Source organism: Gavia stellata, chromosome 11 (genome assembly GCF_030936135.1).
Source record: "Gavia stellata isolate bGavSte3 chromosome 11, bGavSte3.hap2, whole genome shotgun sequence".
Classification (NCBI taxonomy): domain Eukaryota; kingdom Metazoa; phylum Chordata; class Aves; order Gaviiformes; family Gaviidae; genus Gavia; species Gavia stellata.
The window spans coordinates 28574524-28592620 of NC_082604.1; the positions used below are offsets into that span (position 1 = coordinate 28574524).

At 37.8% G+C, this 18097-nt stretch overlaps 1 protein-coding gene across 1 annotated transcript in view; it reads right to left on the reverse strand.

Annotated features, from left to right (window-relative positions):
- Positions 1–18097, reverse strand: part of RSRC1 (arginine and serine rich coiled-coil 1) — a 181346-nt gene that overhangs the window by 139534 nt on the left and 23715 nt on the right. The window contains exon 4 of the mRNA XM_059822879.1: positions 3537–3707. Coding sequence (XP_059678862.1) covers positions 3537–3707 — 171 coding nt within the window. The remainder of the gene's footprint in view (positions 1–3536; positions 3708–18097) is intronic.

The following is an 18097-nucleotide window of genomic DNA, read 5'->3' on the forward strand; positions in this document are numbered from 1 at the left end:
TAAACTGTAAAGTCAGCTAGCACCTGATAATTTATATTCCATCTTCTCAAAATCTGGCTTTGGCATGATTTTGGCATGACACTGGAAGAGGCTGCCCAGGGAGGTGGTGGAGTCACCATCCCTGGAGGTGTTCCAGGACCGTGTGGACGTGGCACTGCGGGACATGGTTTAGTGGGCATGGGGGGGTTGGGGTGGTGGTTGGACTTGACGATCTTACAGGGCTTTTCCAACCTTAGCGATTCTGTGATTCTGTGATCTTCATTATAGCTTTAAAGTGGCTATTTTCAATACATACATTCCAAACATGCATGAATTTAAACTGAAAACTAGATCTGGTCCTTGATGTGTCTTGGAGTACCTGTAACGATCTATTCCAAACACAGAGGTCAGAGGACTATTTTTTTCCTCTACGAATCCCCTGCTGTTGGAGTTTCTAGAAAGGCTCTGTAGAATAATGTTACTTCCAGTGCTGATCTAGACACTAGATCTAGAAATTCATTCATGTGGAGAGTCATCTACAACAGACTCCTCTCAGCATTTCACATCCAAATGTACACCTGACAGTCATTTTTTTGTGTCCATTTACCCTTTCTTCCTCATACTTCAGAGAAAAAAAAATGTGAACAACAAGTTGAAAAAACAGCAGAATCATTGTATCAGTTACAGCAGAATATGCCAGGAGGAAAAGTAAAATACTTATTTTTTTCCTGTCCAAACTGGATCCAACTTAAAACAAGAAAAAAACCACACATTTTGAGGAGACATCACCTATCTTTGTTTACTGGCTCTCCGATGAAGACAGCTGATGGAGCAAATTGTTCCAGTGCTTCCTGGTCTACTCCAGCATTAAGTCAATTAGGTGAGCAGTGAAGGTCCAGCCAAGGCAGCGAACTGTCGTGCTGCAGCGGGCCGGCATCGGTCGCACAATCTGCTAAGATGCTCGGCTGCGGAGGCGAGCTATAACGAGTTATAATCCTACCCATGCCCACAAAAGGACATCTGACACCACTACAAGACAAAAATACTAAATTATAACATATACCCTCAAAAAATATCGGCAAAACCAACTTGCTACCTTCTGCTAACCAACAGCCAACTACAAAAGGCCTTGTAGATATCGGAAAACAAAAAATTCTATCTTGGTGCTTTCCTCAGAAATGAGCATCAAGACAGAACAAACGAACCATTGAATCTCCCTGCTGCTGCAGGAAACAAAGGAAAACATGCCAGAAGCCAACAGGCTTACACAGGCAAAAGGTTCACTCAGTTTGTGTCGTAGCATCCTCCTTCCCATACAGCTATAAACTAAGGTCAGGTGAGCTTCCTTGGCTAAGGAGGTCTTTTCTTTCCCATACTTTTCACCCAAAAAGAAAATAAATACATAATAAATAAATAAATTAAATATACTGAGGAAGAAAACTGAGAGCTTGGGAGGCTTGAGGAAGCCTCATACAAAAACACAACTGTAAAACATCTTATTTGGCCTCATTTTCCTGGAGCACACACAAGGCAAAGAGAAACTACACTAACCCTCTTTGTTCCTACACATGTGCATTTAAGGAAAACTGCAGGTTCCTAATTCACTCTTACTGGCCTCCATAATAGAATATTCTGTTATTATAAATAATTGTGCAGTAACTGCAAATAGCAATAGCATCAAAGAGCTCTGTCTTCTCTGTGTATTCAAATACGTTGCTTTGCAAAGCCTTTAACAAACAATAATGTGATGCTGATACAGTCTCAATCTTCAGAATGACAAATAACTGCAAAGGGAAAAAGCTTCTTAGATCCATATTCTCCGTGCAGATATACTTTGATCGCTATTTGATTGTACTGAAAAACATGCCGTCCCCCCTCAGAAAAGTTTATGAAGCACAGATTATATCAACATCATCCTAGGTACGCTTCATTTTGTAGTCTAATAATGTGCCAAGTAAGAAATCCCTGTACAAAGCCTACCAGTCAGTACCTGAGCTCAGAGGAAAATGGATTGATGTTATGAGATGTTTCTATTATCAATTTGTACTCCTTGTCCTAACTACCTTGGAAATGACCCAAACAGGGCATTTTGTTTTCAAATTTAGCATAAGCAATTTTATAAGTTATCAAAATACAAAGGCAAATTGCCTGCTTCCAAAAAAATTGTGGGCACTTCTGTGTTCTTTCTACAGCTCTCTCGTATTGATCCTTCTTATAAAAGGACATAAAGTCAGGCAGTATCCTAACAGAGCACTGCTCTATACTCCAAGATGATTTAAGATGTGCTTCTACACAAAGTCCAGAAAACCTCTCTCACACCAAACGTTATGTGTGCAGTATGGATCCTTTCCCTACTTTTCTACTTCAATAAAAAAACCCCAATTTTGGCTGGAACATCCAGGCTTCTCCTCACGTCTTCTAGAAGTATCAAAATATATTTGAACTTCATGGGTAAAAGGCATCTTGTTTATGACTTATCAGATTTACTGCAAACATCTCAGAGGTTCTGTTGACATTGAACGCTATTGATCGCTGAAAACATCCGCAACAAGAACAAATATTCCATGTGGTTTAATAAAATAAGGAAAGTATCCCTTAAAATGAGTGGAAGACGCCACTCTTGAAGTTCCCAGCAGTCTAAGTAATGTACTGCAAATAAGAAAAAAACATGCAAGTAGCTAACCTTGAATATTTACATAATCAATGCTATAACCATGGACAAGTAGGTAATGACATCCGAGAGACTAAATAACTAGTATCATCCAGCCATAAAACCAGAGAGGTAATTGTGAGATACCGCCACCAACATGGGTGGAGGACGCTACTCCAGAATTCCCATTTAGCGTTTCAGTGGGAATCCACCAAAAGGAAATTAATGAAGTGACACACCCGTGTCTTCCTTTTCGAAACCAATTACATGACCAGGGAAAAGATAAACATCACAGTCAAGGCTGCAGGAGATCAAGGTGTATAAAGCAGAGGTAATTACATAAAATTGCCTTTTCTGAAATCTGTAAAAACAAGATCAACAATCCAAGTCATTTCAAGCAGAAATTGGGTTGACGGCAGCTTTTGAAAGGCAGTCCATCATTCACCCTCAGCAAGTGCTTCTGCCAAAACTGTACTTGGAGCCACAGATGAAGCCCAATAGGAACTTCTGACAATGTAGGAAGGGGGGACGGTGAGTGAACAGTGAAAACCATCTTTTCGTAGGAAATAGTCTTCGTACTTTCCAATACTCCTTATTTTTTTCTTAAACTGTGGTTATTATGTACTGGAAAAGTATTTACATGAATCAATTGAAGAAAGCTATTTAGCATATTTCAAATCAAGGGGAAAAAAGAATTGTAAATTAAACCATCATTTAGTTTGAAATCTTGCCACATTCCAGAATTTTAAAATACTGAGAATCACACTATTCAAAGATTTTAAGTAATTTCCACTTAGTTTATATAAAACATCATGTACTATAAAGCAAACTGATTACAAAAAAAGTAAAATGACACTAAACTGTTCCCTGTTTTTATTATAGTTATATTGTTTGTCATTTCACTTACCCATGCTTCGTGCCATATATCTCCTTTTCTTTTCCTTTGCCCTTCTCTTTTATTTTTTCTTTCTCTCTGCCTTTACGCCGCTCTCTTTCACGAGACCCGCTATGAGTTCTCCTATGACTGGATCTTTCACTACTTCGACTATAAGAACGTTGACGAGGTCTTGATCGTGATCTACACAAAATCCATAGTATTAAAATTTAGCGGTTATACATTTTTCACTGTCACTGTATGTCAGATTTGTTACATAGTCCAACTATTTTAAAACACATTTTCAAATCATTTAGTAATTTAATACTTTTAAACAAAAGCCTGCCAATTTATCAAAAGAAAAGTGAAAAAGAAAGCATTGCTTCTACTCCGAAGGAAGAATGCAAAATAAATTAAACCACACTACGTAGTATTCACCCATTAACAAAGCAACCTGGTATTACCAAAGTAATCTTTGGTGCTATTGGAGAAGGAAAGGAAGGAAAATTTTTGTTGAACGTTAAATTCTTAAGTTCTGATCAATTTAGCTTGGCAAATAATCAGAGAATTTGCAGTTGCTACTAAGTGCTTGTATTTACATATTCAATACATTACTACTAACGATGTTCCAACAAAAACCAGAAAAACCAAAAGTGACCTATCCAAACCCCAATCTTTAGCCTGCAGAGCTGACACTTGCACACAGCTTCTTAACATCCAACTCAGATTTGAAACACACTTGGCAGAAAACCTATAAATAGACCAATCCTGCAGGCCCAATAACGCGAGAAACTGCATACAGGTGCAAGGGTTTGTGCATATATTTGGTTCTTGTTATAAGTTCCTACATGGCTATAGGATACTCTGTTCTCAATCATGTTATCCGTTCCTCTGTAATAAATGTATGTTGTTACTGATATACTTGAATGAAAAAAGATCAAGAAATATTACAATAGGACTGTTTCTATCTGTATCCAAAAAAACTTTTCATTATTCCTGAATTTCTTTTAGATGGTTTTCTAAATTTTAATTTCTAATTTATTGTGGATCAATACATCTTTTCTATGAGCTACATGAGTAGCTATAGACAATGAATATTCAGGAAAACAGCAAGTTTGCATTAGCTTCTGTTACAACGTACATCTTCATAAAAGTTCTGATGGCACCTCATTGAAAAGTTTCATTAAGTACTGAGAGGGTTGGGGGGAAGGGCATTCTTTAAAACAGTGTAAAAACTTTATTTAGCACCTCTTGGAGCGCGCAACTCCAAAGGCCTTTAAAAGCAAAATCACGTACAAAAGATCACTCCATTTAAAAGGCAACAACTGTTTAATAAAACTCAATGATAGAATAAGCAAAAGAAAATACTACATCCAGATGAAGCTATAAATTACATTCAGGAAGAATGTTGTTATTGAGTCTGGAATTTGTCCAGCATGCTGGGGTTAACGTACCTATCCTTGCCATTGAGCCGTTCAGGCTAGCGCTGGAGGTCAGAACCTCCGTTTTACGTTTCGTTCAGCAGATGGCATCTCTTGCAACACAATATCGCCTATTATCAGTCACACTATTAGCACTAATACAATAGATCAAATTACCACTTAAGTGGCGTATTATGAACTATAGAACATTTTCTGTCTCAGAATGGATTTTCATTATGTCATCACAAATTAAAAAGCATCCATCCATTTGTTAGTCCTCAGGTAGAGGAAGTTTTGACCTAAAAGAGTATTCTGAATATCAGATCTATTTTTTGATTGGCACAAAGACACTGGTTTTACAAGCATCGTGATGAGGCAGGCACAGATTTACAGACCACTGCCCTACGGACATTCACTATTCAAAGGTAACCATGATTTCTGAGAACTCTGCAGGTAAGATGCAAAGTCAGAAACAGTAAAAAACCCAAAACAAACCAGCAAAAGCCCGGTAGCAACACAAGTCACCTTCATTTGATGCAAGGCCTCTCCTTCCATAAGGGTGTAGTCCTTCAAACAGAAATAACTGAGGAATCTAAAATATTTATTGCTAGAGAGCTTTCTTTCTCAGCTCAAATTTGAACTTGATTTCACATCTACCTTTTGCAGGTGCAAATAACGGCAAATTCAGTTCAGATTAGCTGGATGCTCAAATCCTAGATTTCTGTTCGTTCACACGTCTAAGTAGAACAAATGGCAGGTATAATTCATATACAGAAAACCAGCTTTTAAAAATTAAAAGTAGACTTGTTGCATCAGTTTTGTAATAATGTACTTACAACAGCGCTGACAAACTGATAAATATTTTCTTTACAGAAGCTGTCACTGTTCTTTCATTTGCAATCTTTTGCACCCATAAAATTCATTAGCCTGGAGCGATCCCTAATCATTGTTTATCCTTTGGGTTTACAGTTATAGAAAACAGCTGATACAGCTTATGTTCCCTGTCCCAGGCACGCAGGTGAGGCAGGCAGATGACTATCAATGGGATATGACAGCGAAGATCTTAAAAATGTTAAGTTCTACTCCACAGAAGCCATCTCTGCGGGACACATTAGTTCAGTCAATCCTTCAATTATCGGAGCAATTGATCGGGGCTGTAGATCAGCCCAGAGCACAGACACAGACAATCCAGAATTGGCTTCATGCAGAGACAACTTCAGTTTGGTCAGACTTGTTAGCTCAGATAACAAGTTCGCACACAGAGAAGGGTCGTCAGGGCAGTGCAGGTGGCAAGTCTGGCCGCCTCCGGGGGCCGCAGCCCCCAGCCTGACCGCGATGCCCTATGCTCGGGGATCTATAGAGGGAACAGTGCAGAAAATAAGTTGGATCTAGTGTATTCTGCTGCACCTGAAGCAACTTGCGGAGTCTCTCCTATACATTTGTTCTCCAGTAGCTAAGACGTACGCAGGGTTTATTTGCTCGGTACAGGACGGAGCAGCCAAGACAGGAGTGCTGAGGGATAGAGACAAGCACGCCCTAACACGGCCTCTTGATGCAGCACCAGGTAAACACCAGCCACGCTGACCTGTGATGGATCTGCACACAGACATAGCCTGACCTGCTCCAAAGATGAGTTTTCCTGGATTTTCCATCGTTGTACAACGTTCTTTGCAAATATTTCATTTTTCATTATTTTCCCTCCCAAATAAAAGTAACTCTGCCTGCTGAGTTCATTGTATTTATTTATATTGATTACAAACAGTCTTTATAAAGCACAGATAAAGCAACACAACTCCAGAAACACAGAAAGATGTACTAACCCCAGTCATGAATAGGGGTGAAGTAAATAAGGAAAACTGAGGCAAAGAAGGAAGGAACAGTCTAACATTAATGCTCCCTTCAATTTCTGAATGCTAGCGAAACAGGTTTTGTTAATCATTTTTACACTGAGGTAACTACTGCGTTTCCAATGTTGTTCAGCAATGAACATTTCTGAAAAAGCTTATCTTGTATTAATCTTTCTCCTTCACAACCTATCCAAAGTCATAGGAACGGAGGACTATTAGAAAAAACACTAGGCAACCGCAACCCATAGTTTTATGAATAAATTTAAGCTGAATCTCAACTCCTAAGTCTTCTGCTAGGCTGAAAACAAATCTTAGGGAGTTCTCACCCAAGTAGAGGCATGAAAATTTTAAAATATATTTGCTTAACTATCAAAGTAACAGCTTAGTGTATTATGAGTTAAGACGCATTATGTAGTTTTACCACATTTTGATGAAACAAAGGAAGCACAGAGACTAAATACTTTAAGATAAGAGACTAAATACTTTAAGATAACAGACATAAGATGGCAAAAATAACAAACTTTGCAGTATAATTCTCTAGAACAATTTCATCTTACATGATAAAATAAGTTCTGCCAGCAATACTTCTAAAACTGAACGGGAATTAACAGGAAGGCAGCAATAAACCATGTAAGAACTGCTGAGCTTAAGCAGGTAAGATCACAATCTTCTTGATCTCTGCCAGTGTGTGCACTCTTAAAGAGCTCTCAGTTTCTATGAAGTGCCGCAGGAAATGATGATTAGCTACGATTGAAGCAAAAGCCACAATTATACTGATATACTGAGTGAACGCCGCATCACCTCCAGCATGCATGAAACCGTACCTCTTTAGGCCATGAAAATGGACAAGCACTGAAACGTACAGGGACTCGGCAGTGCAAGTCTCACAGGGACAAGTGGGAACTGCAAAACACTTAGGAAAATAAAAAGGTAATGGATTTTGCCTACAAACAGGTTTTCTCCGCATTCCTCAAAAACCAAAATCGGAGCAAAGGCTTCTTTCTCCCCAAACTGGAAAGCTTAAGGAAGGGACTGACCAAAAGAATAAGCAACGAAGAGACTCCCTTTATCTTTTAAAAAAGGCATAAGACATAATCTTAAGGGGGGGGGGGGGGGGAAGTCAAGCATTTTAAACGTGAGAACAAAAATGAGATTATTGATTCAATAATGTTAAGAAAACTTAAACAAAGCTAAAGAGATTAGACTCACAACAAGAAGCAAGCAAAAGGAATGTAACACCATATACCGAGGTGCCCAAAATATGCATTCAGAAAGCAAAGAAATTATATAAAAACATTTAAAAAATACAAAGAAAATCAGTTTCCCACAAAGTATGCAAAAGGATGTGCTGTGTTTCTATACAGGCAGATGTTCCTACTCTTCCCGGGATTTTCTTTATTGGTAAGTACTCCCAAAACTAACAGTCACTTAAATTTTCCCTCTTACATACAACTGTTCTTAGACCTCAATATCTAAAACCTGCCCAATCTCCTCCAGCTCTGAGGGAAGCTCCAGTCTCTCTTACATCCCAGGCTAATTAAACCCACCTGTTAATAGCAAGACTAATTCTGCAACACCAAACACAAGCTTCAAGGAACCAGGTGACAGGAGGACTATTCAGTGAAGAGGCCATGATTCCCCATCTAGTCTTGTCTGAAACCACCGGGTAACAGTAAGTGACTGTAAGAACAGACACTGTCCTGCAGACATCAGGGCAGAATTAAGACAATATTTAAAAGCAAGTCTGGAACATTGTAAGCTTCAAGTCTTTGACTTTGCAATCCAAATAGCTTTCTCTACTTAATTTCTACGCCATTTCTTCCCCTCCTCTCTCTCTTCCTTTAAAAGGAAGAGGTAACATTCAACCTCCAACATCCACTTTTCAGTGGCAACTGCAGAATTTGAACAATGAAAGCTCAGAAATTTAGATCATGCTTTGACAACTTCTGGTAAGGCTACTGACCCTTCTCTAGTACACAAAGGCTGCAGGTAATTACAAAATTAAGATCAAACACTTTAAGCAAACTTCCATAAGGCCTATATTAAATCCAAAAGACGCAAGAGGCTCCTGACACTGGAAGGTAAGTTCATAAAGCGAAAATTAAAGTATACTAAATCTGCTACTCAGTGTATAACAAGCTGTGGTACATTTCCGTTCGTAGCATGAACGAATTCACTTGTATGTTACTATGAATTACTATTACAATACCTTGCGATATATACGGGACAGGAAATAAAGATATGACTTTATGAAATGGAGCTACAAGAAGTCATCCGCGCCAAGAACTCATCAGTAAACAAGAACAAAAGTCCACAGATCAAGCAGAGAATAAAGATTTTCTATGTTATTACTGCTGAAAAATAAAACCAATCCCGATTATTGATATTAAAGCAAGTCCCAAAGTGTTCAAATTATAGAACTACTGGAGAAACAAAAAATAGAATCAAGCCGGAGAGTAGACTGCCAGCATGCACACCCCCTTCCCCCAAACCAATACACACAAAACACCCACCCACCATGCCAAAGGTTAAGTCATTTAGTCAAGTTCAAAGATCTTCAAAGAGTTCTTAGATCCAGATAAGCCCATATGTTACCAAAATTCTGTGAAAAGCTATTACTTTCCAATCTGCTTTTCATGTCTAAGTTACAGAACACACAGATGCTTGGCATCACTCAGTATCCCTAAATTCTCACACCAGATAATCAAGGCTCACCAATAACTTTCCTATCTAAAATCCTAAGAAATGTCTTTATTCCATCAACACTTAGTCCACTTGTAAAAATTGAAAGTATCCATAAAAGCCCATTCAGTTACTGCACAATAAGTGTTAATTTGCTAATTTCTTCACAGGTAATCAATTAAAATGTAAAATATTGGATAAAATTAGTTGCACTAAATTTAACAGCTGCTCCATAAGCATAATTAGTTTCACAAGGGCCATATGTATTCTGAACAGAGACAGAGTTGAAACAAATAAGCAGATTTTAAAACAAGTTTGAGGAAATCTGCATTTAATTAGCAGGTGGGCACTACAACTGCATAATGTTTTTATACATTTATATTTATGAAGTGACAGAAGATCTAAAGGCTTTTTAAAATGGCGTTTATTGTTTGAATGGGAACTGTTTTGCTGCATGCTAAAGTGATTTAAATCCTTATAGCTCTGCTTTGAAAAAATCATAAATGGTGAAAGAAAACATGTGGAAAACTGTAAAACTAGAAAGAATTTGCGACAAAAAGCAGATACACATACCATAACCAAAAGGAAACTACACTTAATTAAATGTACACTACATCTGGAATATCAGCCTAATAAAACGTGAAACTATTAATTTTCATTGTTCTAAAGGAAATGAGGTCAGTGTCGTTTAGTATTTCCCCAATTATATTGCACTAAAGCATTGGACTATATCTTATAGGTACAATCTAATCTCTTCAAAACACTACAATTTGAAAACAGTCACCGAGATGGACTTTTTAAACTGGCAAGAGGAATTAGAATGCAAATACAAGAACAGCTCAAACAGAAGAAAACAAGCGTTCTTACAGCGAAGGTAAGTTGAAAAAATAAGCAATTTTATTGGCAAACAGCAATCGCCACTCAAATGAAAGTTTCAGAGATGTCAAGTTCTTCCCTAGCATTCTCCTAAGTATCTCTCAGCTGATACAACTCTTACTAGATTACTACTAGCTCAACAGCCACAAACAAATTCATGCCTCTCTAATACTTCAGCAATAAATCAAAAGTCTGGGAAAGAACAATGAAGCACAACTGCATTGCATCAAACCTGGATATGCATAGTGCAAACGCACAACTAATTGCAGCAAAATGACATGTTCTCTTTCAAAGCATATTAAGAGAAAGTTTCTTGTTTAACTCAACTTCACTAGCCAGAAAAAAACACCACGGTACAAGTTCTTGAGGGAGGTAAAACCATTTCAAGCACCAAATGCACTATTATTTTGCAATTTTAAAATGCATGCATTTGAGGAAGTTAACTATAGTTAATATGTATGATAATATGGTTTATTTATTTATTGTTAAATATAAGGTGAGTGAGAATGAAACTAGGCAGAAGCAGAGAGTCAGATTTTAAGTCCGAAATAAGACTGGTGGTAAGAGGAAAAAGACGTTGCTCCAAGCCAGCAGTTTAGACAGTTGGTAAGTGATAAAATGGGGGGGTTTAAAGATAGGTAACAGTATCATGGCCAGAGAAATGCAAGACAAAGTATCAACAATAACCGGGACACTCAAGAACATGGTTTGCAGAACTGAGACAGTGGGTTCACCAGGTACAGGCATCAACTTAGTTCAGTAACAAACAATTCTCCACCTGTAAATTACGTAATTACCTAATCAAACATTCGAGGAAACAATGCTCAAAATTCCAGTAAGCTGTAATTAAAAAAAAAAAAAGTAGTTACTGAAAACTTGTCATGAAGAGTACATAAACGCAGCCAGACAGAAGAGCAGATAGAGAAGACACTACTTTTAGCTTTGTTTATTCTCAAGCAGTCTGTTACAAATCTAGTTCTCCAGACTACAACCTTTCGGTCTACATCTTCTTACTTCCAAAGAAGATTAAAGTGCCGCCTTTGCCACAACACCTTGACTATCCTACAGAGAGTCTCCTTAGGGTAGCTGAAAGACTCTAGATCCAGTGCCGACAACAACAGCATATCTGCGGTTCAGCATGCCGACATCACCGCAAAGGTGTTAGAAAACCTAAAGGAGACCAACAACTGGGTGAAAAAGAATTGACTCCAGAAGTACATAAAGCTTACTTAAATTGAGCTTTTGTGTCACTGGTGCTTCGCCGCCCAGAGACTTCCTTCTCATGGAGTTCGGGCAGAGCTCCTTGCCTAAGGAATGAGTGACAGAAGAGAGAGCTGGCCACGACCCTACCAGCTGCAGGAGCACTTCGACAAAAGCCTTCACGGAGAACTAAAACCAGGAAACACACTTTGCTAAATATTATCTGAAAACCAGAAATATAAATCACATATTAAACAGCTGCTATTCAAGCACGGAGATAAGCCATTTGTTTTTGTTGTATGTGCTTTTACAAAATGCCTAACAAAGCTAGTTACACTAACCTGTACGGAACTGTAACTGGCTTCCTTCATCAAATGGCTCACTTGAGGAGCATTTCCTTGCACGCAGAAGTGTGATCCGCTTGAGAAGGCCAGATGCACATTACAGATACGTATGGAAGTGCATAAACTAACTGCAGTATTATTGGATACACATTATTTTTGCATTCGGCACAGAAAACTATAAATGCTATTTTTCAACAGGCTTTTTTATGCAAAGGCAGGATTGTGGGAGCAGCTGTGGCCAAAGGAAGTGTAATGAAGTGTGCTGGCTGGGATTTGGGAAGGGAGAACAGCTGTGTGAACAGCTCCCACTGATCTACTGGAATTGCAAACTGTTCCACTCCATTAGCGATGGCAGGAGGGGATTCTCTCCCCCTTGTATTCCTTTAGCTTACCCAGAGGTCACTAACTGCCCTAGATACAACTGGTCCAAAGGAGCTGAGGATCTCTGGTCTCATCTTCATTGGGGGGAAACATGTTGCATCATTCATTTCCCTTGTTAATCTGTACAAAGACTCTGAACTGCCTCTCCTTGCAAAGATTTCACCTAAAATTAGGACCATCAGTTTAAGAACACATCTATTTTTACGTGAAATTGATTTCTTTCACATCGTTCTTTTCTTAGAGACTGTCTCGAAACAGGACTTTTTTCCTAACCCTACATTCATGTAGCCATCTCATGACTGAACAGTAAAAGCTAGAATTTAATTCTAATAACCTTTGGGTAATAAAATAATAAAGAAATGGGAGTTAGTATGCCATCCTGCCTGCTAAATAAACTAAGAAAAAAAGCCACCCTTTCGATTCCCCATCCTTTCTCATTCAAAACAGTTCTAGCAGTCCTGACATTCTAAGCCTTCAAGAGCATAAAAACACACCAACAAATGTATGCAATACCCAGCTGCACGTATACGATACATAAACTTCCATATAAAACCAAAATTAAGGTTGGTAAGAGAAGTAATTATTATTCCAGTAATTTGGTGACAAACAAATAAAAAAGCTTGCATCAGTTGAGAATATCCAGCTTTTTTTTTCTGCTCATACAAGCATTTAAAAGCTTCTCAACCTCAAGGTGAGGCAAAAGCAAAACAGTTCTTAGCTTGCCACACAAAGATACCAGCAAGAAGGATTCCTTCCTCTCCTAACCAAATTCCAGAACTGCTGCTGCTTAGGTGGAAGAAAAAGCAACCAGAAAAAACAGGCTGTATGAAACTTCTGTTCCTTTGGACTGTCCAATCCTGCAGAAAAGATGTTTTATATCTTTTTTACATTCTTTAAAAAAAAAAAAAAGGAAAACTTGAATTCTATATGAACCAATAAGGTAACATATTCTACTAGCAAGTAAATTCAACAGGCTTTGTAATTAATTTATACATACACATGCAGTTATTCTATTCTTGATACAGCTGGAATCTATTTTAAAAAACAATGGTCCAGCTTACTTTCAGGACTCTCAATAAATACACCAAATTATTTGTTTCCACATCATGCAGGCATTAGTGACTCTGCATCTGCTATGACAGGAAGATCTGGATGTACCACACAGCAATGAAAAAAGGTGAAATTCGTTCTCCAGATGGAATCACTGTCTAGTTAATTATTTGTTGTAAATTTGACAACACCTCCGATATTATGTTAAGTTAAGGAACATTAATGAGATATTTCAAGGTTGAATTTTTCACTTCCCTAGTGCCTCTGAGAAGTTCAAATTAGTTACAGGTAAGTGCTACTCTTCTGTTTCACTTTGACAAGACCAGTGTTTTATTTTTTGTGATTGTAAAACATCTAAGAGTGAGGCCCCGATCATGGTTCCAGCTTAAAAATTCTATCATATTTATGTATACTTACGTCCACAAAGAGATATTAGACAGCTGAATGAAATTACCTAAACAGATGCTTGAAATCAGCTTACACCATGGAACACGGACTGTTCTCATAAACTGAAAAAACCCAACCCAAAACCCAACCCAGAGCATTACAGCACCATCGTTGTCACCACAAGGCACTCAAACCACTAAGCAGCACCAGCATGGACCCAAAACTGAACCAACAGAGAAAAACATCTCGACATTTCTCATTCTTCAACACTGCGGCAACTTGCAGTACGGTTTAAAAGGCCCCAAAACCTGCTTAAAGACAAGATTAAGGCATATGCTTGACCTTAGAAACAAATACCTGATTCAAAAGACTGGAACTATTGAGACAGACTCGATTCACACGAGGAACAGAGGTCTCAGATGACGCTTTGGAAATAATACTTAGATGCAAAGCTGTGTGTCTACTTGTACTTGCCTGGTAACAAAGTAAACCATTAGTCTGTGCTCACAATTAAGAGAACTGGAAACATTTTTCTTTAATTCAGTGATAACCAGACATTTTAGGTTCAAAATTTATGAGATGTAAAAATTGAGGTATTCCACCTATACTCTTTACCACATTCGGTTTCTGAAGCATAGCAAAAGACTTTTAGAATACCATCTTGTTTTCCCAAATTAAAAAAGAAAAAAAAACATATTTAATGAAAACAGCTGTAACTTTGCTATAGGATCAAGTCTCTGAAAATTAAGTCATAAAAGGGCTTTAGGAACTCCTAACGTGCACGCAGAAAAAAAGCAAAAATATATCACACCATACTGTCAAAATCTTTTGAAGACACAACATAAACAGTTTATACATTTTTATTACTATTTTCCAATACACATTCTATAAATGCGAAGATAATTTTCTAATTTACATGCAAGTTAGATGCATCCTACTTTAATATTTTGTATTTTACAAACACAAAGTAGAGAGAGGAAAGCATAGTCTGTTTTTAATATTCTCCTAGACGAATACTGAACAGCTTATTTGCTGGAGACTGATGAAGAATACATAGCTGACAGGCTTATCAGCTGCAAAATCTACTTTACTGGAAGTTATCACCTAAAACCCTGTTGTGTCCTTCCCAAAGCCCAACTCTAATGACTAATTAAAGACTCCAAGGAAGCAGGGGGAAGAAATTCTGAAAATTTCACTTTGTAGTAAAAAAAAAAAAGTGTTTTCATCATGGAATCTGCAATTGTTACATAAAATATTGTAAAATAAAACATACCAAAAAGAGAAACAACAAGATCTGGATTGTTTTAAAAAAAAGAAAATACATAAAGCAACAAAAATACTTGATTATTATACTTCAAAATGTTTTATGACTGTTACGATCAATTGATGATACTGATTACAAACTACTTGATATTAGTCCCAATTTAAATAGATAAGAACTATCAATTAAAATGTGATTTCTACCTACCTATGCCTTTGTTTAAAAAAGGTTTTCAGTTTTACATGCAATTCTCTTCAAAACTTTGCTTTTTGTTTAAAACATAAAATAACAAAACCACAGCAAAACCATGAAATAATTACAGCCCAGCACTGCATGGCCCTCCTGAATCTGCAAGAAGCCTGCAACAGCCGCTATTATGTACCACACTCACCTCAATTTTGAAACCTGAAGGCAAGAATTAAAATGTGAACTGTATTATTTCCATCACTGAGAATATTACCAAAATTATGCAGTTAACAAGCCGACTCCTAAAATAAAACACTACCTATTGTGTCCCTCAAAAGCTTCAACAACTCTCTTCCCAACAGCTAATCACGACTCCCAGCATATTAACACCATTTCGGGGAAGTTGGAGGGGAGGGAATTGGCACATAACGAGATTTCAGAACCGAAAGGTAGTAACATACATTAAGCTAACAATGTACTAAGCAAGGAAAACTTGCCTGCCACCCCTCTGCCACCTTCAAATGCCACTTGGGTAGCCACTGATGTCCCCATGCCTACCACGACAGCACTAACAGCCTGCGGTTCATTGCACTGGCAGACAGTGGGTTTACTTTTGTGTGTTTTTCATGTCTCTCCAGCTTTGTTTTTTCCCCACACCTATTGTTTCCTGCTACTAATCAAACTACAAAGTCTTTGGGGCTGAAATTCTATTTTGAATACTCATCAATACTACAGGCAGCACGCTAAGAGCTTGATCCCTGTCTGGCACTTTCCTATTATAAGTAATATAAGGGTACGTTGACTAACCGCAGGCAATCAAGATCTTACCATTCCTCAGATGAGATGATATCATCTCTAACAATCTATCGTACTTCACAGCTGAAACATCCTAGAAACTTGATAACTTTGGTTACCGAGCATTAGTTTCATAAGATGCACCAATCTTGCAATCGTATCAGTTTACTGCAAGATATGTTCTGAAATAAGGTCAAGACTTCATTGTACTATTCAGATAATTCAATCTTTTTAATTTAGCTGAACATGGGAATATTCCATAATTCAGATACTTTACCACAGTCTTCAGGAAAGCTTTCATCAGAATGCTCGAGATCTTACTTTATCCTGTTGCCTGATCCACAACATTCAGACTTCTGATGCTCCTTTCAGGCGGGGGGTGAGTAACAACACATCCTAACAACCCCTAATTATCACCCCTCTGAGTAAGTGGCTCTGTTGACTTGGCCCCAAGATTAGAGCCGCAATCTAACGCACTTCCGCAGTCTGCAGCCGGAAAACTGTTGATATACTCTGATTTTAGCAAATGCTTGCTCGTTGGGTCTAGCAGATAGGACAATCAACGGTGTAAGGCATGTAGCGGTGCGGATTTTGTCTTTATCCCGTAAATCAGATACAACTAAAGGATCCCATTGGGATAGGTCGCTGTTTTTCTCCTCGGTGAGTGGCTGAATCCTATAACAGCACTGATACACACTCCTTCCTTTCTCCACATTCGCATTGATTCTACTCTCTACTTCATTTTGATTTACAGCATTTTCACAAGTAAATTTGACAGTAGGCTGCAATCATGAAAAAGAGGACCCTTATATTCTGATTGGATAGTTAAAATTCTTGATGTCAGAGACTTATGGAAGAATAACTATCTGACTTGACATAAATAATGGAGAATACACAGATAATCATTTAAACTGAAGGCTTCCTTGAAATTTGCCTACATTTCCCATTTCTCAGACATATTTCCTCTTTGCTCTTTCAATCCCCTATCCAGCAGCTGTTGTCTGCCTCCCCACTGGAAAATAAGCTACGAAGTAACGCAAACTGTAAAAATGCAAATTTTCAGTGTATTCACATTTTTGAGGAATGGACAGTTTAAAAAAACAAAACAACAAACAAACAAAAACCCAACCTTTGAACTTTTCACAGACAAAGAAATGAAGCAAAAGATTCAGGGCAAGAATAGTGTTAACAACTTCTTGTTTGTTCTATTATCATTTGTTCTGTGGTTTATTTGCAAGTTGTAGAATATAGCACAACACTTGGACAGGATGGAGTGTCAGCAGCAGCAGTGGGAAATAATACCATTTGGCCATTATCAACTCATTTTGAGAGGGGAAAAAACCAAACAAACCAATAGTTATTTAACATTCCCCAATTCAAACCTTAGGGAAAGCAAAACTATATTGATTCCTTGGCCACAAGTCTAGCCTTGACTGGACAGCTCAGCCTTAGCAAGGATCAAGCCAAGACTCGTAGCTCATCTCCCTTTCCTTTGTAACACAGTACACAGACTGACACAGCCCATCATGCTCCCTTCAGAAGTCATAGCTGAAGAGGGACGTGACATTTGCCTACATTAACCTGATCACTCTAACTTGTGGAAGGGGCATGACTAATTTGTTCAGTGTATGGAATTTTGTATTTTTCATTTACTGCTTCTGTTTAGCCATTTACTTGAAAAAATACATGTTTTTCTCTTCACTAGTTTAGTAGGAGAGTTGGGTCCAGATATACTTTGGAAGCTCTCATCAGAACGGGACAGCTCTACGTGAAATGGAACCAAGTCATTGATTAAATTATTCTGTAATGTGCATTTTATTTTAAAATATGCTAAAAAAGATTTATAAAAGCTTGACAGGGGATCCTTTCCCAACATATTTTCTTGGTTTGTAGTCCTCAGCTGCCATAACAGTACAATTGTTAATTGCACACCATATATTTGTTACAGGATAAAGCATCCTTAAACTGTTAAAATAAAGCGCATTAAAGAGTTCACAAAAGCTGAATGACTTTTAGTTACCAAAATCACATTTTGTTAGTCAAAAGTGAGATACAAATTTATAACCTACATATATGTCAATGAAAACGGGTCAGTCATTTTCCTCCAACATGCAGAAAAATAGAAATCTAGACCACATTTGCTATGAATTTCACAGGGCATAAC